We start from the raw sequence: 27,158 nt of genomic DNA on the forward strand, positions 1-27,158 counted from the left end.
TTAACCGTCCATGGCTTGTGTACTGCAAACACATACGAGGTTCATCAAAGCATGCCAACATATTCTTTTACACCAAATAAACAAAATAATGATCTTTTAAATAGCATCATATGACCCCTTTAATAATTATTTCATTATTTTGTTTGACAGCCAGGCAAGGAGGGAGAGAGGGAGAGGAAGGAAAGAGTTTAAAAAAAAACAAAAAACATAGAGTTTCTTGGCAAGGGGAGGGCAGAGGAACACAAACTGTGGGTGGACCCCTGTGACAATGTCAGGCACCTAAACCCTCCCTGGTCGAAAAACACTAGTACCATGAATGCTTACAGTGGTTAGTACTGTTGTAGATCCAGGAGGCTGCTAGTTTAAGTTTAATTCCATCAATAATACAGGCTTACGATGAATAATACCAGGTGGACAAGGACTAGTAGTCTGTTTATTGTAGGTAAAGAGGACTTGTGTCCAGACCCCTGCTTTGCTGTTCCAGACAGAAAAACCCACAACGCCAAGAAAGGAATGTCTAATCCCACACCAGACACTTGGACATGTCCCGACCAGTTTGAGAGAGATGGGTCGTCCGAACCATCACCCCAGACTTTGAGGAAGCCACCTGGGCATCTGAAGTTGGCACGCAGCCTTTCTAAATTAGAATGCGACTTGCTTGCTTCCCCTCATTGTGAGGACGACGGGCCTCTTAATGGCCGGAGCGAACCCCTGTCCAACTGCGCTGCTGAGAGGAAGGAAATGGACCAGATGCCATCGTTTGCCTCTGAATGGGACGAGGTAAGAGCTGATGGACTAACAGCAGAAGAGGTAGAGCATGAGACTTCCTCCCACCAGAGCAGATATGTTACTAGTTTTGAATTCATTCTGAAAGTTACTTGTAACATACACTACCATTCAAAAGTTTGGGGTCAGTATCATTTTGTTTTTTGAAAGAAATTCAAAAAGATGTGTTGATTGATCAAAAGTGACAGTAAAGACATTTACATCACAAAAGATTAAAAAAACCTTGCTTTTATTTTAAACTTTCTATTCAAAGAAACCTTGAAAAAAAAAATGTGTTGCGGTTTCATAAAAAATATGAAGCAGCACAACTGTTTTCAACATTTATACTAATAATAAACGTTTGTTTAACAATATAAAAACTTCACAATCGCGGCAAGAAGGAGGCGGGAACTGGCGGACATTTAAATGAAACTTTAATAACCAAATAAACACAAAACAGCGCAACAGCCCCTCACGGATGACTGCCGCGCACAAACAAAAACCAACCACAAAATAAAGCACAGGCCTGTTCCTCTCTCGTCCTTCACTGTCGTCGCTCCTCTTTTGTATCCTTCCGATCTCCTCCATGGGGCTAGAGACGCAGTGGCGCAGGTGTCGCTCATCTCCAATCACTCCACCGGCCTCGCTCCGTTCCCACGGCTCTCGGCCCCGCCCCACTCATCACAGTTTGTGTGCTAGATTATGTCAGCCTTGTCCAAATTATTAAAAATCAAAATCAAATACAGCTTAAAAAGCCAAGAATAGTGATAGAATTTTGGAAAAGATAATATAATTTCAAACCTCGCAATTTACTATTGCATAGTCTTGTAACAATTTCATGGAATTAGTCTGTTATAACATTGATACTGGTAACCTACATTACTTGGGGAAGTGGGGAAGTCATGGCCTAGTGGTTAGAGAGTTTAACTCCTAACCCTAAGGTTGTGTGTTTGAATCTCAAGACTGCAATACCATGACTGAGGTGCCCTTGAGCAAGACACCGAACCCCTGACTGCTCTCTTGGCGCTGCAGCATAAATGGCTGCCCACTGCTCTGGGTGTGTGTTCACTGCTGTGTGTGTTCACTGCTGTGTGTGTGTGCACTTTGGATGGGTTAAATGCAGAGCACCAATTCTGAGTATGTCCTGTCACTTTCATTACTTTTATTTTTATATTTTATATTTTTTTCAGACAAATGCATTTTCCTCCTTCCTTGTAACATTGGCAAAAAGGCCTAAAAAGTCATGTTAACCAAATATGATTTGGTTAATTAAAATAAAGCTGAAATGAAATTAAATAAATATTTTAAAAAAATGTTAAAAAGACAAAAAATAAAAAAAGAATTACAAGTGTTCCTTGGAATCTAACATAATAAAATTACTAGAAATAAAATTAAACATAAATTCAATTATATATATATATATATATATATATATATATATATATATATATATATATATATATATATATATATATATATATATATATAAAAAAGCACATAAAATATTAGTCAAATTATAATATTAATAAAAATGTAACTAGAATTAAAAGGAAAATGCTAACTTAAAATATTAATAAAACTACAAAAGTATGTAAATAATACTAAACACTGGTTCAGAACAAAACATGAGTAAAGGTTGACAGAATTTACATTTTTGGTTGAAAACCGAACCATCTTAAAGAGAGTGAGCCGAATAACAGTAACTGCCATGCTATTTTGCACGAAAAGTAACTTATTGTTTCATTTTTAGAACTTTTATTATGGGCAGTGCAACAATGTAATGTGTTACTTCTAAAAGTAACATTCTTCAGCACTGGTTGTGGGTGGGAAAGAAACTCTAGCAGTGTGTAAGGTTGAGGAGCAAGGGAGGGAGTCTTGACAGTATCAGTGCCAGTGGCTGAATGCTGAACGCTTGGCTGGGCCCATCAGTCCTTCTGCTGCTCTATGCTGGCCACAGTACACAGGGCTAATTGGGCCTTAACTGTCACTCCACATCTTCTCAGGAAGCTTCCCAGGGGTCGGCCCACGCCGCACACACAACTGCTCCCCTCCCCTCGCGTCAGACCTTTAGTCATCATCACCACCCCAACCAGTGCAGCACTGCCTTCACACCTTGTGCTAATCACAGTGACAAACACGCATGCTGATTAAATCACTGATTATTGGGGCAATAAGCTGATACTGCTGTAACAATATCTCAACTAAACAAATGTATCAGTTTTTTCAGTAAATATGAAAAAGCCTTAAGCCACCCAAACTTAGACGTTACTTTGATTTTTAATTTTTTAAACCCTGTATTGCACTGCTTTGAGTGGCTTAAATAAAACAGCAGTTGATTGCTAAGGTTTTTATGGGTTAATGAAATGAAGTCCAAGACTGAGTGACAGAGGTATGGGATGTAGTGTCCTTTGCTAGTTATCAAGGGAACTCCAGCTAGTGATCGTCACACAAGCAATCATGGATTATAAACCCCCCCCAAAAAAATACTATATACTCACTAAATATAATATTGCTAAAGTATTTTTTTTAGGTTTATAATCCATGATTGCTTGTGTGATGATCACCAGCTGGAGTTCCCTTGATAACTAGCAAAGGACACTCCATCCCATACCTCTGTCACTCTGTCTTGGACTTCATTTCCCATAATACTCTGCCCGGATTTATCAGTATTTATTGTTTGCACCTGTGTCTCGTTAATCTGCTCACCCTATATAAGCTTGGTTCATTTTTGTCGCTGACTGTGAAATCTTGCATGTGACACAACTGTGGTTCTATGCCTTTTATCCTGGTTCTTAATATTCTGCTTGTTTTTCTGGATTACTCTGTTTGCTTCAGCCCTGAATTCTGTCATTGTTTGGACTTATTTAGTTGGACCTCATGACTGTTTTGACAACAATTGTGGATTGTCCCTTTAAAAAACTATTGCACTTTAATCCTCAGCCTTCTTGTCCCTGTGCATTTTTGTGACCTCTTGGATGTTAGGTTTTTAAAATTATTATTATTATTATTATTATTATTATTATTCTTATTAAAATTGTGAATATTTTGCTCTTATTTTTATGTTCAGTTAGAATTTAAGTATTTCTTAAATGGTATTAGTATTTCTGTATAGTTTAAAATGTATCTTTTGAATTTCTAGTGTTAGTATTTTTAGTACTTATTGTACTTCTCTAACGTTTGATTTTCATGGTTTTCTTGTGAAACTTATTTTATTTTGGCCTTATTTCAACTTACTGAGTATTTAAAAGAGATTGTTTAAAAAGCTTCTAAAAACTGTTAGAAATTTTTTTTTTAAATAATTCTAAAATGAAATTATGTTAGAAGAAAAACTAAGTTTGTTTCTAATTTTTTAGTAAAAAAAAATAAAACCTAAATAGTACTAAAGAAAAAAAGCTTAAGTTAAAATCTAAAAAAAATAGTAAAATCTAATTCAAACTATTAATAAAAACTTAATAGTAAAAATAAATACTAAAACAACACTTTTGCTTTGGGGATCTAACTGGTATCTAAGGGGTTGCTAGGCGGTTGCTTTGTTTTTGTAGGTTGTTGTTAGGGTTTCTAGGTCATTGCTGAACAGACACAAAAAATGCGGTGGCTTGGCACATTAATATTAAATTGAGTTGTGCAGTCACACGAGTGCATATTTCAAGTATTTTACAAATGCTTGAATTGCATGGATCATCCAGTAAGAATTCAGAATCAAAAATATTTTTTGTAATAAAAACACTTACTACTTCTGGTTCTGAGAAGGATTGTATTTTCAGATTTTGGAGCATGGTTTAAACTGTAGACATAAGCAGTTTAATAGAGCTACTGTCAGGGTGGAGTGTCCTGTTCTCAGAACATCCTGTTTCACATTATATATAGATGACATCTATAAGTCTGAGAGAGGGAGGCAGAAAATGAGAGTGGGTGGGTTTGGAGAAATGACTGAAAGGATGAGGTGGTCCTGCTGTTAACACACCGATATAAACCAATTCAGAGCTGAGTGCTAATATACAGCCAGACAGAGCCAACCTGCTGGCACACGCTCACACTGTTCACTTCGCAAAACAGCTGCATCAGCATTTGTGCGTTAGTCACGGTAATGAACGTTCCTCGGACACAACTTCTGAACTGTGTAATCTTTCTGTTGTAAAAAATGTTCTCCTATGCCTGTAACAAGGCAGTTTTCAGTATGGTATCAAGTGATGTGATTGAACTGCAATGTAACTATCATGGCATATGAATGAAAATTATATATTTTTAGTACAGTACCAAGTGCCAAAGTATTCAAGTGGTACAGTATGTTTTTGTGAAAGATTGACAAACTGAAATGCTTGCAAATTTGTATGTAATTATACATTTTACCTTCCTCCATGCACATTTTTAACTTGTCAGTGTGCCTATAGCAGCCCATAGCTCAGTGTGTTAATGTTTCAGCACTTCTGCAGAAATCTTGTTTAAAAATAATTTTGTGTTTGAGTGAGCGGTCAAACATGCTTTCCACAGATGGCAGTATAAATCTCTTCATAATTCATATGCAAAAGGAAGATGTCAGGGGGAACACATCTTCAGATGGCAAGTGAAAGATGTGCATGGAGGGAAAAGAAGTGGGCGGCAAATGCTTTCACCTGTCAGAGAGCTTCTGAGACTTTACGGCCCGTTCCACACACATGGCTTGCAATTTCACTGAGCTTTTTTGCAAATTAGCTGCAATTGCCACTCTTTTTTTTTTCTTTTTTTTTTTTTTTAAACCAAAATTGATTTGCATTTACATGAATACAAGAATGCAGGTAGGAGTACAAGTACAAGTAAAAATATTAACAATAAAGCTGCCAATTTAACATGCAGGTAATTATAACCAAACTAATGCATTAAAAGCGTTAAAGCATTTGACTCGCACGACTTGGTGCTAGTTGTTAAAGATAAATGATGAAAATAAAAATGTAGGTTGAATGCTAACTACCCAGTCACTACCTGACCTCATTTTTTTTTCAAATAAAACAATTTAGTATGCATGAAATGTATTGTCATATTTTGCTTTTAAGATTTGTTTAACCTATTTATTTTAGCCCAATTTTACATGAACAAAATGAGAACAGCTCAAAGTAAGCATTTGTGTTTTACACTATATTGAAACTCTTTCAGTAATGCAGGAACCCTAATTATTTTATTTTATTTTATTTTTGTTTAGTTTATTTAATTGTTTGATTTGCAGTCATTAATTTAGTTAATGAATAAATATTTTAATAAATAAGTAGTTTGTAGAATTTAATAATTATAATTATTATCATTATTTTTCTTGACAACCCTATTTCAAAAAACAGTATATATATATATATATATATATATATATATATATATATATATATATATATATATATATATATATATATATATATATATATGAATATTTTTTATTATTATTATTATTTTTTGCTGTTATAATTTTTTTGATGTACAACTTGACTAAAATAATGTTTAATTAATACACAATACTTTTTATTTGCTGATTTGCATGCATTTTCAGTACAACAAGGTATTATGTGTATTATGTGTTCCTAAATTTATTAGTTCATAATATTGACTTCATTGTGAAACTTGATCACTCATTTACACATTTACAGATTTGTATCTTCATTCTCCATTCTTAAGAACTGTAAAATGGCAAATGATGTAATTTTCTGAATGAGATCATGTTCCACTGTCACGGTGTCTTTGCTTTATTTGGAGTGGCTCTGTGGTGTCAGCAAGGCATTGGCCATCACTCCAGTCTCTGAAGCCTGTAATCTTGTTACTACTTTGGCACATGGGAGGATGCAGAGCTCTATGAAATCTTTATTACCCCCGACTTCACATTTTCTCAAGCTGTTGGCTTCTACATATTCACTCATTAGGTTGGACATTGTGTGATGTTCCTTATTGCTGTCTCTGCAGAATGAAAATGCTCGCCTTTCATGAACTGTTTTTGGATCTCCATGACTGGAGGCTACGACTGCAATAACTCTCCCGCTACATCTTATGTCTCTGTCTCTCTTCATGTATCTACACTTCAGAGAATTCCTCAAATAATACTTTATTTTTTTTATTTTTTATGTTTTTTTTTTTTGTTGTCATAAATCTGATATTGGATTATATTTGAATAAAACTAAAAACATAAAAAAAATGCAAATTGAATTATCATTACTTGAAATAAAATATAAAAAAGTATTATAAATCAGCCGAGTTGCTCTTTAATCTAACTACAACTAAATAGATTAAAGGTTAATGAAAAAAAAAAATGTATGTATGTATGTGTATATATATATACACATATATATATATATATATATATATATATATATATATATATATATATATGAATAAAAAAATAATAAAAACAGCAACATTAACTTGAACTTTAACTAAAATTAAAGTATAAAATATAAAAATAAAATCTAATTTAAAATATTAATTAAATCATAATAGTATATCAATGTTATTAATGATAATGATTAATAATATTTAATATTATACTTGCTTGAATTTATTATATATGTTATCTAATTAAAAATACCTAGTATGAAATTAAAACAGCATGATTGCTGTACAATATTTCAGATTTGGTATAAAGGAGTTTATACTGATGTATTTTTGTGTCAAGGTAAAAATAGAAAGTAAATTTTACAATATAAAATTTTTCAAAGCAATATGGAATATCTGGCATGAAACCAACAATATTATTATAAATTCATCTTAATGTCAATCTAAAAGATATTATGAAAGTAAAATGGGTTTAAGACTGCATTTCCAAATAAAACAATAGTGTATGACTTCATTTCATTTTATTTGATGGAAGTTGAAGTTTTACTTTGGAATAGAATGAACTGTACAGAAAAAGACTTGAAATGTAAAAAGAGTTTATGTAATTTTAGTTATTGTTTAAGCCTGGTTTTTAAAAAATGTCCTGCATTTTTTCAGTGTAAACTGTAAAATGTCTTGACTTCTGAACATGTATGAGGAGATGAAGCATGGCATGAGCATGCTCAGGGATTCTGGGAAGTGTACCATATAACGGCGTGATGATGCATTGTGCATTCTATAGTGGATAGACATGAAAAGTGTGCAGAATTAAGTCAGTGCAGTATGTAGGTTACTTGAGATCGGGAAATGCTAGAGGGGATGTAGCACGTGCATCTGACTGCTCAATGAATCTAAGAGCTTGCCAGCATGATGATAACACAAGCACACAGCAGACAAATTTGCTACACTTTAAATATTACATCAAAAACCAGCGTTTATCTATTTCAGGACTCTTCTAAAAGTAAATTTGATTGGAGAGTAATTGTCAAGCTTTTACACGGCTGAAAAGTGCTCTTATAATGTTTGCTTGTGTTTTTTGTATATCGCTCAGGTTTTTTGCTGGTTTTCACTCTTTAGGAGAAACTCATTCTTCTGCATTTCAGATCTTCTGCGTTGTTGTCTTGGCAAACAACTGTATGAATTATGAATTAAAATCAGTTCTAAGGACGTAAAAAATGAAGACTAAACTGTCATGGCAGATTACAGAGAAATTAAATATTTAACTGCATTTTAGAAGCCTTCTTTTCTTGATGTTTTATTGTAGATTGAAAGGATCATGAATCTGATTGCTGGCACCGAGATCTCCAAGGAGCATCAACCTGCATCTGAAGGTAAATATAAGATCTCAACAGAATAACTTTGCAAACTGTGTAAACTTACGGTTAAGGATTTTACAAACTTAACACTTAAAAGCAAAAATAACTGCATGACCATCTTTTTTTTCTGTAGTGCCTAAAAGGTTGTCTTTTTTTCCATACATTGAACATCAGTATAGTGTCCACCTCAGTTTATTTTCTTATGTTTTTAATTTCATGTTTAGCTTTTATTTTTATATTTACACCTTTGATGTTCAAGTTTTACTAATTTTATGTGTTGTGTGACATATTTAAAAAATTCTGTTAGTTGCCAAGTCTTCATTTATTGTTTTATTTTATTTCAGCTATATTTTTTTTAGTTTTTAAAATTTTAGTTTGACATAATTTAAATGTTTGGTGTTCGAACTAACATTATACCATATAACTCACCTCTAACTATTTGAAATAAATACATTAAATATAATATATAATCTTTTTTTTTTCTTTTTTTTTTTGCAAAAATTTGTATTGCAGAATTTTATGAAATCAAAGCTATATGATCTAACAAAACAATGTTAGTAAAGTAGCTGAGAAAGCAGTTAGAAGCAATGCATTTTTTTGTGTTGCATGTTTTTTTCTTTCCTTAAAGGAAACAAATGTGTTTTATTTGCAAATATAAAATAAATATTAATAGATTTATTATTTAACATTATTTAATTTTAGATTGATTTTATTTGTATTAATATTTTAATATTTTAATATTATTTTATATAAAATATTCCTATACTATTTGATTAGTTCTGATACCATTACTGTACCATGGTGATGCCAAAGTACTTGTTTTTTGTACCGTATCATTTACATGATACTTCAAGGTAGTTAAACAGTTATTATGATAGTATATTATATAGTAACTAAAATGATTAGCTCCTTTTTACAAAATTAAAGTTGCTTAGAAAGACATTGGAATTATTGCATTATTTTGTGTTGCAAATTGTTTTTATTCTTTACTTAAAAAGTCTTTGAAGGAAAATGTATAGAACTTCAGAGGCAATTTAAAGCATTTTCACATTAAAGGCAAAAACATTATAAGATTAATTGTGATTTTAATATATTGACAGCCTGATTATAACCAATCATATTAATATGTCTAAAAAACGAATCCTCTGTGACTGACCACAGAGCTTTGCTTTGGTTGAAGCATCCCTCGGGTCAGAACTATTTAACTAGCGTCTTTAACAACCAGCGGTTTTCTTTTTCAAGCACATGCTCTCACTTTTCACCCCAATTTGGTCTGTGACTGATATTTTTGTACCTGATATTTTGACACCGACACCCTCTGGTACACATTGGGCACCGAGGGCCTACTTTAAAAAGATGAGATCATGATCCATTTACTGTGGCCATCGCAATGATACTCAGTAATTAGGACTTCAAATTCTGTTCTTCTTGAGTGGAGCCCAAGGTAGTTGCTATACGGCGATAGAGCACTATATTTTAATGGACTTTCCTGGGAGAGATACAATTATTTAGAAATTGAACAGCAGAGGATCACTTCTGAGAGACATTGTCCTTAAAACTCTCACGGGAGTTCAGTTGTTTGATAAAAATGCAAGTGTTTTCTGAAATGTGTGATTTTATCACACCCCAATTTCTTACCATATCAACATAGGCCATTTTTAAAGTCTACAGTTTACTGAAAGAATTTGATGTGCTCTTAAGAGGGGGACTGGGATATTGGAGTCAGAGAATGGAGAATGGGGGGAAAAAATTATTTTTCTATATTTCTGCATTTCTTTTTGTACTAAATATTAATTTATCATATAAATATAATTTATATATATATATATATATATATATACACATCTTCTTTACAGAGTACTTTCTTATATCATTTACCATGGCATTTACATGTTACTCCAAGGTGCATTGGCATTGTTGCTCTGGCATTGCTAAGATTTTTGGCTCCTTTTTGCTGGTGTTTCTCCTCATTTTGCTCATGTTGGATAAAGGTGTCTGCTTGATGAATTAATGTCAGTGTATGTAATGTACATGTAAAGAAAACCTTGGTACCAAATCCATGAGACACCATGTTGAAATCCATTATGGTTGCGTGGCTAATATTGTTGGCCAAATTCTTAGTTTTCTTCTTGGTTTGCTAGTTGTTTTGGATAAAAATGTCTGCTTAATGAATAAAATGCACTTATATCTCTTTCAGAAGTGAGCAATCCTTTTGAGCCTGCAGATGTTTGGATGCAATTTACATATCAAGCCTGATTCAGTGTCTGTATATGAATTACACGCTGGCAGGCTGACAGTTTGTATGATTCCCCTGCTCTCAGCTGCATGCAGATAATGCCCTACATGCTTGCATGAAGCAGCACTCATGTGTGACACAGAATTAGACCACATCACGCTACACAATATATCGCCTGCACATGAGACACGAGCGCTACAGTTTGATCACGTCTTGAAAATCTGAATTCTGGAATTTGGACTCGGATGTGTCCAATATGAAGGTGGGCACAGGTGGGATTACGTTAAGTGCAGCATGTGCACGGTGCATTTCGCTGACTTAACGTTTAACGTGCAATCCCAGAACCAGCCCCCTCTCCCCACTGGTACAGTGACACATTCATGAATTTAATTCCTCTGATGATTTACCATGGTTTGTGGCTTGGCTACAATTTAATTTTTCATAGAGAGAGTGCAGAGGCTCTGGAAGCACTTAAGTGCGGAGGGGAGAGGGATGAGGCTGCAGGGTGCGCGGTTAGAGGAACAGGTATGTTTTTTTTTTCCCTGGTTCTTTCTCCGCTGACTGATCCTGGCACAGTAGTATGTGGTTTGGGTTTGTCTCTTGTTCCTTTTTCTATTGGTGTCCTTTCTGCAACAGCAAGATCAGAGAGCCTGCGTGCAATTTTAATCAGTAGGGGGAGCGGGGAATAGATAGAGGGGCAGAGAGAAAGAGTAAGACAGAGAAAAGGGGGTGGGGGGATTGATCGCCTCAGAGAGAGAGAGTGCGTGTATGTGAGACAGATCGAGAAAGAGAGGCATAAAGACGGGAGGGAGGGGGATTTGGGAACGAGCAGAGCGTATATGTCGTGCAGCGGGTCTCAGCATCAGACGGCATATGGCAGCCCTGCAGAGCTCTCGGAAAGGACTCTGTCAATGAGAACTGGGATAAAAAGCAAGTCAAAGAGGAAAGAAAGCCAGAAACAGTGAGGGGACATGATTCGCAGCTAAACTGAATGCATATGAAGATGTCTTTAAGGTGATTACCAGCTGCAACCGATGCGCTACCAACAGCTTTCTAGAGGAGCACTATGTCATTTGGATGTTTTGCTTTGTGAGCGCTGAATGCAGCTGCTGCTGTGACTGATCGTTCCCGGATCAGGGATGCAGCAATCCTTGCCCCCGAGCACAAGACCCTTAGGAACATCTGTAAGAGGAACGGAGCAAGCAGATCAGGGGGCTGGGCTGCAACAAGAGGGGCCGTGCCATCAACGGGGCTTTCTTATGGGGATATCCATCCATTGTTGGAGCTTACCTTATTTTGGTTGGATCAAGGCTTGGGTGTACCTCGCTTTGAAGGTGTGCTCTGTTCTAGTATGTTAGTCCGACGAGCTGCGTCTAAGCTCGGAGGGACCAGCAGTCTTTGGATTACCGTGACCGGAATGCTGCCTGATCGGGGCCGAAGGACCCTTAGGAACATTTTCTAGAAGAACTGAGCGACTAGTGCAAGGGGGCAGGGCTGCAAACAGAGGGACAGAGCCATCAACGGGGTTTTTTTTATCAGTTGTTCCAACTGGATCAAGGCTTGGTTTTACCTTGTTTCGATGGTGCATTCCATTCTGGAATCTTAGCCTGGCAAGGTGCATCTAAACTCGGAACGTCCAGGAGTACTTGGATTACCATGACCAGAACCCTACTTGATTACAGACTGCTTGGGGAAGTGGTCAGATCGGCTGGTTTCTAATGGTGGGAGGGGATACTCATCAGCAACTCAATGACAGGAAGAGAAAAATGGGAAAATTTGCCATGAAGATCTTTCCAAGGACAAGCTGGCATCAAACAAGGCTTCTGGTGGCATTGTGGTGGACTGTTGATCAATGAGTGGGAATGATTGGTTTGAGGATCTATGACTGTTGTAGCAAACGCACAGACATTGGTATTCTTACTCTCCAGCTGTTCTTAGGGCTTTATTAAAGGGTTTTGCTTCCAATTTCAAGGACAAGTCTGTTTTATCCAGCCTTGTATTGTAGAGTGGTGTTTATTTCATATGGGCAGAGCAGGGACAAAGCAGGGTGCACTTTCCTGCAACTTCCTAGTAGCTTCTTGTAAATCTCTATATTTTGCTGCAAGCCAAAAGCTCTTGTTGAACTTTTATGAACATCCTGTCTGGGCAAAGTGCTGACATTCCTCTTTGTGATCATTTGAAGCAGATATAGAAAAGCTGTTTAGACGTTGCTTTGTTTGTTTGCCTCTTCTTGAGGAGCAACAAATTTCCCCAAATAATTGAGTCCTTTATTTTACACTCTTCTTTAAAGGACTACCTGTCAAGGTCTACCTCCATACCCCATCAGCCTCGGCTCTCATCTCCATTGCACTGAGGGCTTGTGGAGGAATCTCCATTATTAGTTCATTCTGTATATCTGGGGCCCTGCGTCCAGCGGAGGCCCATTGCTCAAGCCTGGACACTGCCTTGCTGTTGCTGCTGCTGCCCTCAGCTCTGTTGGCCAAAGATGATGTGGCAGTGCCACATCTCGGCCTCCGAGTGCCGCTGCTACAGGCTAAACGGTTTTTCTCTGCTCAAACGCCATCCTTTGTCGGCAGATGCAGCTGGGAGTCGCGTGCTGGAGCAGTCGGTGGGGGAGTGGTTGGAACACGTGGGCTTTCCTCAGTACGAGAGCAAACTGCTGCTCAATGGCTTTGATGATCTGCGCTACATGGTGAGTGGCTTTTGTGTGTGGGGATTGATTGACACAGCAGGTTGGTCATGGGATGTGGTGAGTTGGAAATAGGATAAAAATAAACTTTTTTGTATCCTCGATGTAGATTCAATGCATTATGTTTCTTTATTTTTATTATGTTTTATTATTCTGTGATATTTAATTGCTATAATGGAATAAAATCCCAAATTCTTACTTTTATAATTGAAACAAAAATATCTTAACGTTTTATTTTCCAAATAAAAGGATATTTTCTTTTAAAGGGTAGCCTACTTGCCATATTAAGCATTGCTTTGCATTTTGAAATGCTATACGCCACGTAACAATATTTGAAACCTTATTTGTTTTTATAAGTGTTGTATAATTATTGATTAATTTTTATGATCTAAGAATACAATAAATATTTATTTATTTAAAACATTTAATTTTAAATATTGCAGGACTATCTAAGTGAACTGCAGAGCACTTTTTCAAAGTGATGAAAAAGAAATTGTTATTTAATTTCAGTCACAGTACCTAAAATATAATTGTGTATAAATAGATAAAGTCTATTGCATGAAAATGAATGGTATATTTAAAGTTATCATATTCTGTGGATAGATAGATAGATAGATAGATAGATAGATAGATAGATAGATAGATAGATAGATAGATAGATAGATAGATAGATAGTCTATGCATGTATATATTATGTTTATTGTCACTATCATGCAACACTTGGTTGTTCTTGTAAACGTAAATAAAGCAGAAACAAATGAGAATATGCATATATTCAGGGGAGTAACGTGATGGAAGATGAGGACCTTCAGGAAATTGGCATCACCGACCCAGGCCACAGAAAAAAAATCCTTCATGCAGCGAAAAGCCTTCCAAAGGTAGTGTGTTTCAGTCCCTAAATAGCATTTGGACACTATGTGTGAAACCAAGTGCCATTTATTTTTAAAAGGGTAGCACACTTTTCAAGCACACATATCATGCAGTTCCACTTAAAATGACCTTGGGACTGGTTGGTTAAAAGTCATTGCAAATATATCTCAGAAAAGTGACGTTATAGCTCTTAAAAAAAGATTTCGTTTTGCACTTGGTTTGATATTTTGTCACATCACATTCAGACATTTTACGTGTTACTTAAGTGCCCAAATGTCCCTCCTGGCTTCTCAGAGTGAGTGATATATGCTATGCAATTTTAATTTGAGACTTTGAGAATGTATTTTCTCCTCCTTTAGGTGAAAGCTCTGGGGTGTGACGGCAGCACCTCTCTGTCTTCATGGCTGGAAACTCTAGGTCTTGGAGAGTATCTGCACAACTTCTTGTCTAGCGGCTACCGAACCCTGGACTGCGTGAAGAACCTGTGGGAGCTTGAAATTGTTAACGTAAATGTGCTTTTTATGCTGGTGTGAACTTTTGTGTTACGTGCGTACTGTGATCTGATGCACTGACATTTTTTCCCTATGCAGGTGTTGAAAATTGGCCTTCTTGGTCACAGAAAAAGAATCATAGCCTCGATAGCAGAGCGACCGTATGAGGAAGCACCTTCAAAATCCAACCGCTTTTCCCAACTCAAGGTAACTCATATAATTTAGCATCATTTAAGCCCTAAAATGAATTTAAAATTTCAATGCATGATAAAACAACAAATAGGTTTTACCTTGCTAATGTTTATCAGATTCAGGACTTGTTGTCTCAAAATACGTCACCGCTCAGTTATATGGATCCGTACACCAGTCGCTCCATGGATATGTTGTTTCCGCTGGGAGATTCAGGCAGAAAGAGCCGAGCGTTGGATCAGGATGGCAGTATCTCCCTTCGCTCCTTCGGTGAAAGATCGCGCTCCCATGTAAGCACCTTTGTGACTAAGATCACTGTGATTATAATGACTCCTTTCAAGTAATGAATCACATCTGAGTCATTCTTTGATAAATGTTGCAAACCGTGTCTAAGATAGTTCTACATAACATAATAAAAAAATAAATCTTCTTTTTCTTTATTTTCCATTATCAGGTTTTACTAATAATGGAATTTTTATTATTTTTATTATTTATTGTTTTTATTATCTTTTATTAATTTTTATTATTTGTTTTTATTATTTGCATTTTTATACATTTTTGAGTTATTTTAGTACATAAAGGTAAACTAAATTAAAATGAGAAATTGTTCCTTTGCAACTAGCTGAAATAAAAATAGTATATAATATAGTTTTTTTAGACCTAAGTAACAGAAAACAAAAAGTATTGCTTATAATTTAAAATATTTTTATTCTTAATCTTTAAATAACTGTTTTCTCTTTGAGGAAGCTTCTGATTTTTGTCAAATTTGTCTAAAATTCTGAACATTTCTGATCAGTTGTTTTGGTGTGTGCTATTTTTAATACTAAGGGCCCTATTTTAACGATCTGAAACGCAAGTGTCAAAGCGCAAAGCGCAAAGCGCAAGTAAGTTTGTGGGCGGGTCTCGGCGCTGTTGCTATTTTCCCGGCGGGATAAATGGCTCTTGCGCCCGGCGCAAATCTAAAATGGGTTGGTCTGAAGTAGCTTCATTATTCATAGGTGTGGTTTGGGCGTAACGTGAAATAAACCAATCAGAGCGTCATCCAACATTCCCTTTAAAAGCACGTGCGCAAGTTCCATTATGGATTGCTATTATTATGGCGTATTTACCAGGCGCACGCCAGGAGCGGTTCACAGCCGAGGAGACTGATGTTCTTGTAAGAGCAATGAAAGACAGAGAAGTTGTGTTGTATGGGGATGGGAGAAACCCACCCAAAATAGCGTCGGTTAAACAGGCGTGGGAGGAAATAGCCACAATTGTTTCATCGATTTTTTTTCCTGGTTCTTGACGGACAAACCAATTTGTCAGATGTCCTTATATACATATATGACCTCAAACAGGTCTGATCCTTAATTACTACAATTAGCCTGAATAATTTGTAAGCTAGATTTATGCCTATTTTTTCACATCTTCGTGGCACAACACAATGATTTCCGTCATGTCAAGTGTTAATATTTTTTTAGTGTAACAATTTATGATTTGCAAAAATAACTGTTGCATCTGTGTAGATTACATGAGCAAAGTGTGTGCGCGTTGTGCCACTGACTTTAGACTAGGTTTTTTCTGGTCAGTGGCGCAATTGTTTAATGGAACAGCAAAATAGCACCAGGGATTGTTTGCGCCGGAACACGCCTCCTTTTTTGCGCTGAACCGCCCAGGGAGTTCATTCACTAGTTTAGCGACGTGCTTCTGTGGAGGCAAAAGCGCGCTTTGCGCAGGTGCAAAATAGGAATGACACATGCGTCGGTGTACAAAGTCAATTGCGCTGGGTGCAAGATAGGGCCCTAAAAGTGAATTTTTCGTGAAACATATTAAGTAATGTTTACGATTTATTGTTTAATGTTACTATTTATTTTTGTTTCCACATGCTCTCTAACAAATGAGTTTAACCGGTTATGAGGTCTTTGTGAAGAATTCATTCTTGAATGAATGAATGAGATATTTCTATAGCGCTTTCTTGTGTATTGCTGAAAGAGAGCCAATTCAGGGGATGGGGATTATTAGGAGGCCATGATTGACAAGGGCCAGTGGAGGGTATTTGGCCAGGACACTGAGGTTACACCCCTACTCTTTACAAGAAGTGCCATGGGATTTTTAATGACCACAGAGAGTCAGGACCTCAGTTTAACGTCTCATCTGAAGAACGGATGTTTGTGCACCACGGGACACACTAACACAGTCTGAACACCACAGAACACGAATAATTCATAATTCATAAATGATTTTTGAATAATTGAAACTCATTGTTTTTAAATTAATGGAGAAACAATATTAAAATGCTGCAAAATGCCATTAAATATAACTCCACTTTGAATATAAATATACAGTGTGTCTTTTTTTAGTTGACTCAGACTGCACTTTTTGTTTTCCATTAGGACCGTCATGTGGATCGACATTCCCGTCTAAGTATTCGCCCTTCCAGCCACTCTGCCACATACACCACAGTCTCCACCTGGCACCATCACCCTGAGAAACTCATCACCGAGTCCTGCGTTTATGAGGCTAGAGTAAGTCTTTTCCCTGAGGATTTGTCAGTTTATACACTTCACAATCTAGACTTATGACACTTTAACTGATAGGAATGGATTGCATCTGAATTAAATGCATAAAAATTCAATATTTCAAAAGGAATAGTGCACCTATAAATTAAAATTTTTTGAGAATTTATGCATACTCAGGTTATCCAAGATGTAGATGAGTTTGCTTCTTCATGGGAACAGATTTTGAAAATGTAGCATTCCATCGCTTGCTCATCAGTGGATCCTCTGCAGTGAATGGGTGCCGTCAGAATGAATGATAAATACATCACAATAATCAAAAGTAATCCACACAACTCCTGTCCATCAGTTAACATCTGGAGAAGTGAAAAGCTGTGTTTATTAGAAACAAATCCATAATTTTGTACTGTAATAATATTTCATGAAATTGTAATTTATTTTATTGTTTATATTTTATATTAATTATGTATTTTTACTATTCCTCCCATGTAACATGGGTACATCAACAAAGTGAATAAATATACATTTCTGACATTCTGAACAGTATTTAGGGTCTGTGATCATCCGAGACCTACGAGGAATTGAATCTACACAGGAGGCCTGCGCTAGAATAAGGGTACACACACACACACACACACACATACACAGACACACACACATAATTATATATATATATATATATATATATATATATATATATATACTGTATATACATAAGTCAGTATGCTATTATGTAATGTCTTAAATTGTTTTGTGAAAAAATTATGAATTCTTGCCTTCTAATGTTTTGCAGAAATCAAAGGATCACCGGAAAGGTCCCGTCATAAAACTGAATATCACCTACAGAGGAGTCAAATTTGTTGATGCAGCAACCAAGGTAGGAGGAGTTATCTAGGTAACGGCCAATACATACCGTCACTTAAGTCAACATTGGTTTCCTTTAGTGTAAACCAGGAGAATTCGACTGTTTCACATTACTAGTGGTGTCTGCTAAGCCATCACTATCAGAGTTAAGATTTGTAACAGGACAGTACCCTGTCCTGCACTATTTGTGGCACGGACATGAATGATAGATTAAGGTTATATATGGTTACATCGGCCTGTGTGGTTATGAATTAGTGAAGTGCTCATGTTTTTAGCAGATGTTCTAAAATTGTGATGGACTCACTGGATATTTTTGTACTGTTGCAGGTGATGGTTGCAGAGCATGATATCCAGAACATCTCGTGTGCGGCCCAGGATCCGGATGATCTCTGCACATTTGCTTACATCACAAAAGATCTGAAGTCTGGTTACCACTTCTGCCATGTCTTCACTACAGTAGAAGTGGTGGGTGCTGTTCATATCTGCTGTTTTATAGGCGAACCGATTAGGGTTAACAGAGAATAGGTTTCTTCATGTCAATAGGAAAATATTTTTATATTATTAACTTTTATTTATTTTTATATATTTAAATTTATAATATTAAGGTTGTCAAGGTTTTTTCACCAAATTTTTATTATGTTTTATTTTAAAATTAATTTAATGTAATTTTGTTATCTTATATGCAGTTTTACTATTTTTAATTCGATAGATAGATAGATAGATAGATAGATAGATAGATAGATAGATAGATAGATAGATAGATAGATAGATAGACAGATAGATAGATTTTAAAGGATTACTCACTTGTAAGTTGCTAAAATAATAAATGTGAATATGAATAATGAATAGTTGAATAGTTAATTGAATATGCACAAGATAATATTTGAAATTAATATTTAATTTAATTGTATTATTTATCTCATTTGATTTATTTCTGACATACTGAATTGAATCTACACAGGATATTAATGTAATTACTTTTTTACTTGAAATCTACAAGATATAAATTATATATTTAAGTTTTTTTTTTCAAATGTATTATTTGTTTCTGACACTGAATTTACACAGGATTTTAATTGCATTTTTAATTTATTTGATTTTTTTGCCAATCTCTTGTGTACTCGTTTATGTAAATGAGCTCTGTTGTGATTGGCTGTCCTCTTGACATGAGAAAACAAGCAACACTTACAGGTTGCAGTTTGACTGTCAGGTCCAATATAGTTTTCTCTGCTGCCTTTTATAGCCTTACTGAAAGTGAAGACACATATTGTGTAATTATTTATTGACTCAGCTAATGGCTGTTCCCCGTACAGACACAGACCTATGAGATCATCCTGACGCTGGGACAGGCGTTTGAGGTGGCATATCAGATGGCTCTCCAGGCACAGAAGGCCCGTCGTCACAGTTCATATGCTGGCCCAGCCTCCGAAAACATAGAAACCAAGACCACCAGGCCCACCTCTCAGTCCCGCAACAGTATGCGCCGCTCCACCGTGAGTATGAGTTCAGCTCATGATTACTTTAATTGATTACTTCAGAAAATTGTTCTCCCACAGTTTGTATTGCACTTACAATGGAGATCAAATGTGCAGCTTATGTGTTTGTGTTCAAATAAACTTCTTCTGATTCTGTACAAAATTGGGTTTCAGAATTGGGTTTGTAATGTTGTCTAGTGGGATCTAGTTTGTTCTACGTAAATGTCCCATATTAGTATCCTTGTGCATACTGTGTGAAAATTACCCGTCTGTTTAATGCTAATAAGTCTTTTCACTAAAATGTATTCCAAAGCATTGTCCTACATTATAAAATGCATCACTTTAAACACAATTTTTGCTTGCTTATACAAACTGTGGGATGAGTCAAAATGATTTTCTGTGTTAATCAACAGTTTGTCACAGATGCTTTTGTTGAAAATACCCAGAATCGATAGACTTCAATCAAAGTTAATGTCATGTTTAATGAGTGATTCACAATTTCTCAAGGTTTTTTCTAAATGTCTTAAGGTCCTTCATCACGGATTGTTTTTACAAAGCATTATTTTCTGGAGTTTATATATTCTCATTTACACAGCTGCATTTGCATTTATGTCAGTTTAAATATGGCATCAACTCTAACCAAAGTCAGTTTTAATCACAGCACATGCTTAATTCCTATGTGTCCAGTTCATTGTGGGATTGATTTTTAATAGCTTAATTTTTTGATGATTTTTAGTGTTGATTAGTTTCAATTCATGGGTCATTTCTATTCTGCAATACCGTCTGAACTTTTACGCTTGTGTTTCTAGTAAACGATAGCAAATGTTCAGACATTGGTTTTGGTCAAGTGCAAACTTTATTAAATATGATGCAATTATTTACAGATTGCAAGACAATAAACATGATGGAAATGAAGAGCTAATGTTATCCATTGTTGATTAATGGATTGCTGAAAAATATTAATCTTGTTCTGTTTTGTTATAGTTTAATTGACAGGGTTTGAAATGTTGATATCGTACTCATTTCTGTAATATTATCAAGCTGGATTGAATGTTTTAGAGTGAGACACAGCAGATATAAATAAATCAGCAAAAACATTCCCTAGAAAACATATTGAATAGAAAAGAAAGAAAAATGAAGAAACGCCAAGAATAGATTTGAATATGTTTTTCATGTTAAAACATCTAAAACCAAGTTAGTGAAATCATTTAAAATTCCCCTTCATGTTCAAATATGATAAAAGATCATATGATTTCCATCTTTAAAACTGTTCTTTATTAAGACATATATATGAATGTGTGGTAATAATGTACTGTATTGTAGGAATGACCACATGATCCATGGAACAGGTTTAGTTGTGTCAAAGAGGTGTCACCTCCAGTCCCAATGTGACCCTGGAGCACAAAAGCAGTCTTAAGTCGATGGGGTATATTTGTAGTAATAGCCAAAAATATATTGTATGAGTCAAAATTATTGATTTTTCTTTTATGCCAAAAATCATTAGGATTTTAAGTAAAGATCATGTTCCATGAAAATATTTTATACATTTCCAACTGTAAATATTTTAAAACTGAATTTTTGATTAGTAATATGCATTGCTAAGAACTTCATTTGGACAACTTTAAGGGCCATTTTCTCAATATTTAGATTTTTTTGCACCCTCAGATTCCAGAAACCATGCATCGATGGAAAGATTATTTATTCAGCTTTCAAATTAATGCTGAAAAAATTGACCCTTATGACAGTTTTGTGGTTCAGGGTCATATATGTCTTTATTTTGTTGCCGTAATCCTGTAATCTGTGTCTCTGTGCTTCTGCCCGGTCCTCCTTCCCAGGGTGCACCTGTGCTTGAATGCTGCTGCTGTTACTGTCACACGTGCTCCGCCCACCGCCCCTCCTACCTCCCGCTGCCCTCTATCAGCCCTGGAGTTCAGGTTCTGCTCTCTCTCTCTCTCTCTTCCTCACATTCCAGCACTCTTCTTCCTGCTACGTCTCTGGTTTTCTCTATCTTCCCTGCCACTTATTCACTTTACTAATTTTCCTGTTACGTTCCCAGTTTTCCCTGTTATCCACCTATTTTTCCCTCCCCCATATACATTTTTGGTTGACACTAGCAACGGGTCACAACTTAAAAATGTGGTATGAGTAAAATCGTTTAAGGAGTTTAAAGGTTGCAATCATGTACAAAATCCAAGGATGAGAATATGTTGTGTCATTGGCAAATTCTTGCTTTGGCCTGAGGATGTGCTCGACATGTCAACAGAATAAATATAGGTTTGTTTAAACGAATCTCACAAAACCTGTCAAGAACATACCTGTCCGGATGATATTTCACTCCAAAAGCAAATAAGAAATTATTTTTTCATAAAAGTAATTATGCCTTTGTTGTAAACATTGAATTGTTTTGCATTGCGACATTATTTTGAAGACAATTAAGAATGAATAAAATGGCAATTTACTATTATATGTGCGTATACATTTTTTATTTATTTTAGTATTTTTACTTCATTTTAGTGAATTTAATATTACTTAATCCTAACAATAAGACAAATTACTATGGTTATTAAAAATGTGTGCATAATTGTATTGTGCACAAAATAATGTCACAGTCCAAACTCTCGTGGATCGTAGGCTTAATTTTAATGTTTGCAAAATGTAATTTCTAAATGGATCTTGGAGTGAAATGTGACCCAGACATGTTTTCGGGGGAATTATTCAGTTATACTTCACAGATCACTACATGGTACTTCAATTGGGTTCACCATGCCTGGAGTAATGTCTTCAAAATGACCAGAAAACAACATTTCATAAAGTGGAAGCAAAAGTTTGTCGCCTAACAATGTCATTGAGAGGACTTTTCAAAAACAAAGTATTGCATTTTAAGCAATACTTAAAATGTTGCGTCAGCAGCAACATTGGAGACAGCTATCCTACATTCACACTTTGTCAAATTCAAAACGTTCACTTTTTTTGAAAACGACTTGAAATGACAGTATCAGGCGAACTTCTTAAAAAGACGCTATTTTTAGATTGTGTGCAAATTGAATTCAAGAATCCATTCGTCTATTAACTTAGCAGATAGACTGAGCTTCTGTTTGTGAATAAACGCTCAAACCAGCATCAGGTCCAGATATCAGTGTTGTTGTCTGTGGTGATGGTGTTCATCCTCAACGGACATCTCCGCACTTGTGTGAAATGTGGGTTTCCGTTGGCTGCCATTCTCTCCTGCAGTCTCACTCCTCGCTCCTGCTTCTCCGGCAGATCGACCCTCTGGAGCCGGAAATGGACCTGCAGTCCCTGGGCAGCACCAGTTGGCTCTACGAACCACGGGAGTCCTCCAGGCCTTCGAGTAGCACCAAGTATGAGACCACCATATTTTGAAGCAGGGCACGGCCAATCCTTGTCCAATCCCGCCTGCTGCCCCATTTCAACCCCAAAACTCGAGTGCCCTGTGCCTTCTCACTGTGATTTGTAGCCTCCCTCAGGGCAAGACTACTTCCCACTCCAGTCTCGACCCCGGCCCTTGCCTGCATTGCTCTCTCGGAGAGCCGTATGCCTCCACCTTCCCGTATTGACCGATGAACAATTTCTGGAATCCCTGGATTTGCCGTATAACCAGCCTCCTCTAACTCTTCCGTCATGGTCCGAAATCGCCTCTGAAAGCTGCCCTATTTTATACATTACGCTGAATGTTTACGGTTCGGTCCCTCGTATCAGAGGGTTCTCTATCAGAAAACCTCCGAACTTGACTCGAACACTTGTAGCATTTCTACATCACATCTGGATGGACATGTCAGCGGAACTTTATTAGAAATGAGTATATCCATGAACTCTCTGCCTGCAACAGCAATACTAGAACTGTTTTTCAAGTTTACACGATCATGAATGCAACGCAACGCAGCTTCCCATCGCCGCTCGTCCAACCCTGTAGCACTAGATTACACCCCCCACCCCTTCAGTTCTTCACTTGGGTCTGTCATCTCAAATCACATCCAGTGCTTCCTTTTGTCTTACCAGGCATCTGCAGCTCTGTGGCCCTCGGAAGAAGAGAGCGTTTAGAGGTTTGGAATTGAAATGCAATGCGGTTTTAATGGGAAGAGTAGAATACAGCCCCAAGAAAATGGAATAACCAAGACAACATTGCATTCTGTTTTCTCGTTGGATTTTAATTGTCATTTAAATCTAATAAGGGAATCCATTTGGTTTCGTAAAGTTCTATATTTGTAACTTTACATTGTTAACATCACATAGTAAGTGCGTGTATAACCTCTATGTTCATTTTGTGATTGATGATTTGTTCTGTAAAATTGTTTACCTCTGAGATTTTCCACTACAAAGTAATTTGCAGAGAGTATTTTCGTAGACATAAAAATAGTAAATGTTACTACTTTCAGTTGCTAAAAAATTCCCACAGTGACAATTGTCTTTAGAGAGAAGATAATGAAGCCAAGAAAAGAAAAAGCACTAAGAAAAAAAAGGCTTATGCATATTGTGACAATGTACTGAAAGTTTTGAAAACCACTCTAAGTTTGCGCCACTTTGTTAATTCACAAAAAAAAAAAAAAAATTGTGTATTAGACATCTGCTGTTTTACTTTGGCTAAATGGCACAAGTCAATTTTACATTCTTGATGTTTTATGTGTTGTCTTGTTTCATGTTCCACGTTCACACTGCGGCTAAGTACGATTTTTTTTCACTCATAGTTTTAAAGGAGTAACAACCACATTTGTAAACCAAATTCACACACAGAACATTTAAAGGGACAGTTCACACAAAAATTTGTAATCCTATCATCATTTACTCAACCTCAAGTTGTTCCAAACCTGTATGATTTTCATTCTTCCGTTGAACACAAAAGAAGATATTTTGTTGCTAGCAGCCAGTGACTTCCACAGTATGGAAAAAATATACAATGAAAGTCAATGGCTAGCTTTAACTGTTTGTTTGCTAACATTCTTCAAAAGATATATTTAGTTCAACGGAGAACATTTTATTTTATATATAATTACATAGATCAGTGTTTATAACCGTTGTTGCTATGGTGAACCTTGTCAGGCATTTTGCATTCAGAAAAGACTCCTGTATTTCGTACACATACAGAATGATAATTCAGGAGATTAATTTCTCATTTAAACGCTGTTGTTGCTTCCAAAACATTGCAGTGTGAACATGGCTGGTTTTTATCGTGTGGAAAGGACCGTTCGCTTGAGTTTGATTCTGGATGTTAAGTTACTTCTGAACTGCACTGTTTGTCTCTCATGTCTGGTTTTATGGAGTTATCTGTTAAAGTTGTGCTAATTTTTTGTGACTGTGTTGCACATCCTCAACGTCCTGACATCACAATCATCCTCACTCATTAACAACCATCGTTTGCCATCGTTTTGTCCCATTTCCTAACTCAAGATTGCCAAAGAGGCTAACTCAAGATTAATTTCACTTATGATGTCACATCCTGTAATGTGAAATTTGAGTATTACTTTTCAGAAATGCTGTATCACATTTTGAATATTTACAATTTAATTTATCAGTCCTATCTAGGCTCTGACAACTTTATAGAGATTTTAGAGCGTTCCCATTTCTGAATTCATATATTTTTCCTTGTGTAGCTGACTCCACCTTTCAAGTTTCCGGACACCAAGGTGTGAATTGAAGGGGACTCAGGTGAAACTTTATGTGTGAGTCCAAATGAGGAAGAAATTGAGTGAGTATGCAAGAGAGAAAGAGAAATGCAAAATTAGCACTTAACTGCCGTACCAAACAGACTGTCCAAAGTGTCTCCTACTGCAAAAATAAACTTGAATACGGACATTACTCAGCCGATAAACAGATTTGCTGGTGATGTGGAAATGGACGTTACACATCGATAATAAAATATGAATCAGCATGATATTCAGTTTGACTGATTCTCACAAAGCAATGTCATATTTCACCCCAACATCAAAAGCAAGATGCTTGAAGCAAATTAATCCTGTTTTCAAGACTATTAAGATTGTTTGCATTGCAGGCATTCATTTCTAGAAACACTTTGCTGGAAATTCTGTAACATGGGCAGAAAACATTATAATTACTGTATTAGAATCAGCATGAATTAAATATAGTACAACCAAGACGAATACTTAGAAATTGTACTCTATTTAATTATTTTCTCAGTATGTAAACAAGCATTTTGGGTTGTAATTTGCTTCATTTTCATGAAAAATCCTAAAAATAGGTTTTGTTTGCTTCTTATTTTGATTTTGGGGGAGAAAGGTGAAGTTTTTTTCATGAGATTCACTCATTTATGTTATTAAAAGCAAACAAGCAGAAATTTGTTGGATCTCTGGAAAAATGGACTTCTCTTTCCTAAACACTGTGTGAACACTGTACGTTTAGTGTTGAATGTTTCCTCTTAAACTGTGGTTTATTTTCATACAGAGAAGGACTTTGTGAGGGACATTACCTAAAAATAATCTTTTTGGACTCACTTGGTGTACATTATAGAACTGCTTGGTGAAGATTTGTGCCATTTAATACAAAATGGGTCCAAATGTGGACCTGAAATGGAAACTTTGTGGTTGAAAAGAAGTACTTTTATGTAAATCAGCAAAAATATTTCTACTTGTATGAGAAGCGTCCAGCTAAATCGAAATCAAACCAGAGGTTGATGCAATGATCTTACTGTGAAATAGCAAAGATGTAGCATACTTAGGCTATTGATTTGCCATATGAAAACAGAGCTGAATTAAATGTCACTTTATTGCCACATATCATAAAGCCTCGCATCACAACAAGTGTTTTATTTTTATAGTTAGCAGGTTCTTTGTCTTAATGGAAAAGAAAATGCAAATGAAAATATGTGCAGCTGTGGAACAGAATGATTTGCAGAAAAGGAGAAAAACTCCAAACCCCTCAGGCAACTTGTCCCTGCTTCCTCTTTGAATTCACTTGATTTCTTTTGAACGTCACATAATTGGAGCAAATATTGACAAACGATTAAAAGGGTTAGTTCACCCAAATAGCAAAATTATGTCATTAATAACTTACCCTCATGTTGTTCCAAACCCGTGAGACCTCAGTTCATCTTCAGAACACAGTTTAAGATATTTTAGATTTAGTCCAAGAGCTCTCAGTCCCTCCATTGAAGCTGTGTGTACGGTATACTGTCCATGTCCAGAAAGGTAAGAAAAACATCATCAAAGTAGTCCATGTGACATCAGAGGGTCAGTTAGAATTTTTGAAGCATCGAAAAAAAGAATTTGGTCCAAAAATAGCAAAAACTATGACTTTATTCAGCATTGTCTTCTCTTCCGTGTCTGTTATGAGAGAGAGTTCAAATCAAAGCAGTTTGTGATATCCGGTTCACGAACGAATCATTCGATGTAACCGGATCTTTTTGAACCACTTCACCAAATCGAACTGAATCATTTTAAATGGTTCACGTCTCCACTACGCTTTAATCCAC

At 36.0% G+C, this 27,158-nt stretch overlaps 1 protein-coding gene across 1 annotated transcript; it reads left to right on the forward strand.

Annotated features, from left to right (window-relative positions):
• Positions 1 to 178: 178 nt before the first annotated feature.
• LOC128016006 (ankyrin repeat and SAM domain-containing protein 1A-like) lies at positions 179 to 26,470 on the forward strand. The gene is made up of 13 exons (XM_052600303.1): positions 179 to 780; positions 8,354 to 8,420; positions 13,218 to 13,333; positions 14,110 to 14,208; positions 14,560 to 14,706; positions 14,791 to 14,898; positions 15,000 to 15,170; positions 17,256 to 17,387; positions 17,923 to 17,994; positions 18,172 to 18,255; positions 18,570 to 18,707; positions 19,556 to 19,735; positions 22,979 to 26,470. The coding sequence occupies exons 1-13, from the start codon at positions 397 to 399 to the stop codon at positions 23,096 to 23,098; spliced, it is 1,818 nt and encodes a 605-aa protein (XP_052456263.1). The 5' UTR covers positions 179 to 396; the 3' UTR covers positions 23,099 to 26,470.
• Positions 26,471 to 27,158: the final 688 nt, after the last annotated feature.

The sequence above is a fragment of the Carassius gibelio genome, chromosome A6 (assembly GCF_023724105.1).
Source record: "Carassius gibelio isolate Cgi1373 ecotype wild population from Czech Republic chromosome A6, carGib1.2-hapl.c, whole genome shotgun sequence".
Lineage (NCBI taxonomy): Eukaryota > Metazoa > Chordata > Actinopteri > Cypriniformes > Cyprinidae > Carassius > Carassius gibelio.

Coding starts and splice junctions, on each gene's coding strand:
- LOC128016006 (XM_052600303.1), top strand. CDS start 397: ATGAATAATACCAGGTGGACAAGGACTAGTAGTCTGTTTATTGTAGGT. Junction 17,388..17,922: donor CCTGCGTTTATGAGGCTAGA/GTAAGTCTTTTC, acceptor CATTCTGAACAG/TATTTAGGGTCTGTGATCAT. Junction 18,256..18,569: donor TTGTTGATGCAGCAACCAAG/GTAGGAGGAGTT, acceptor GTACTGTTGCAG/GTGATGGTTGCAGAGCATGA.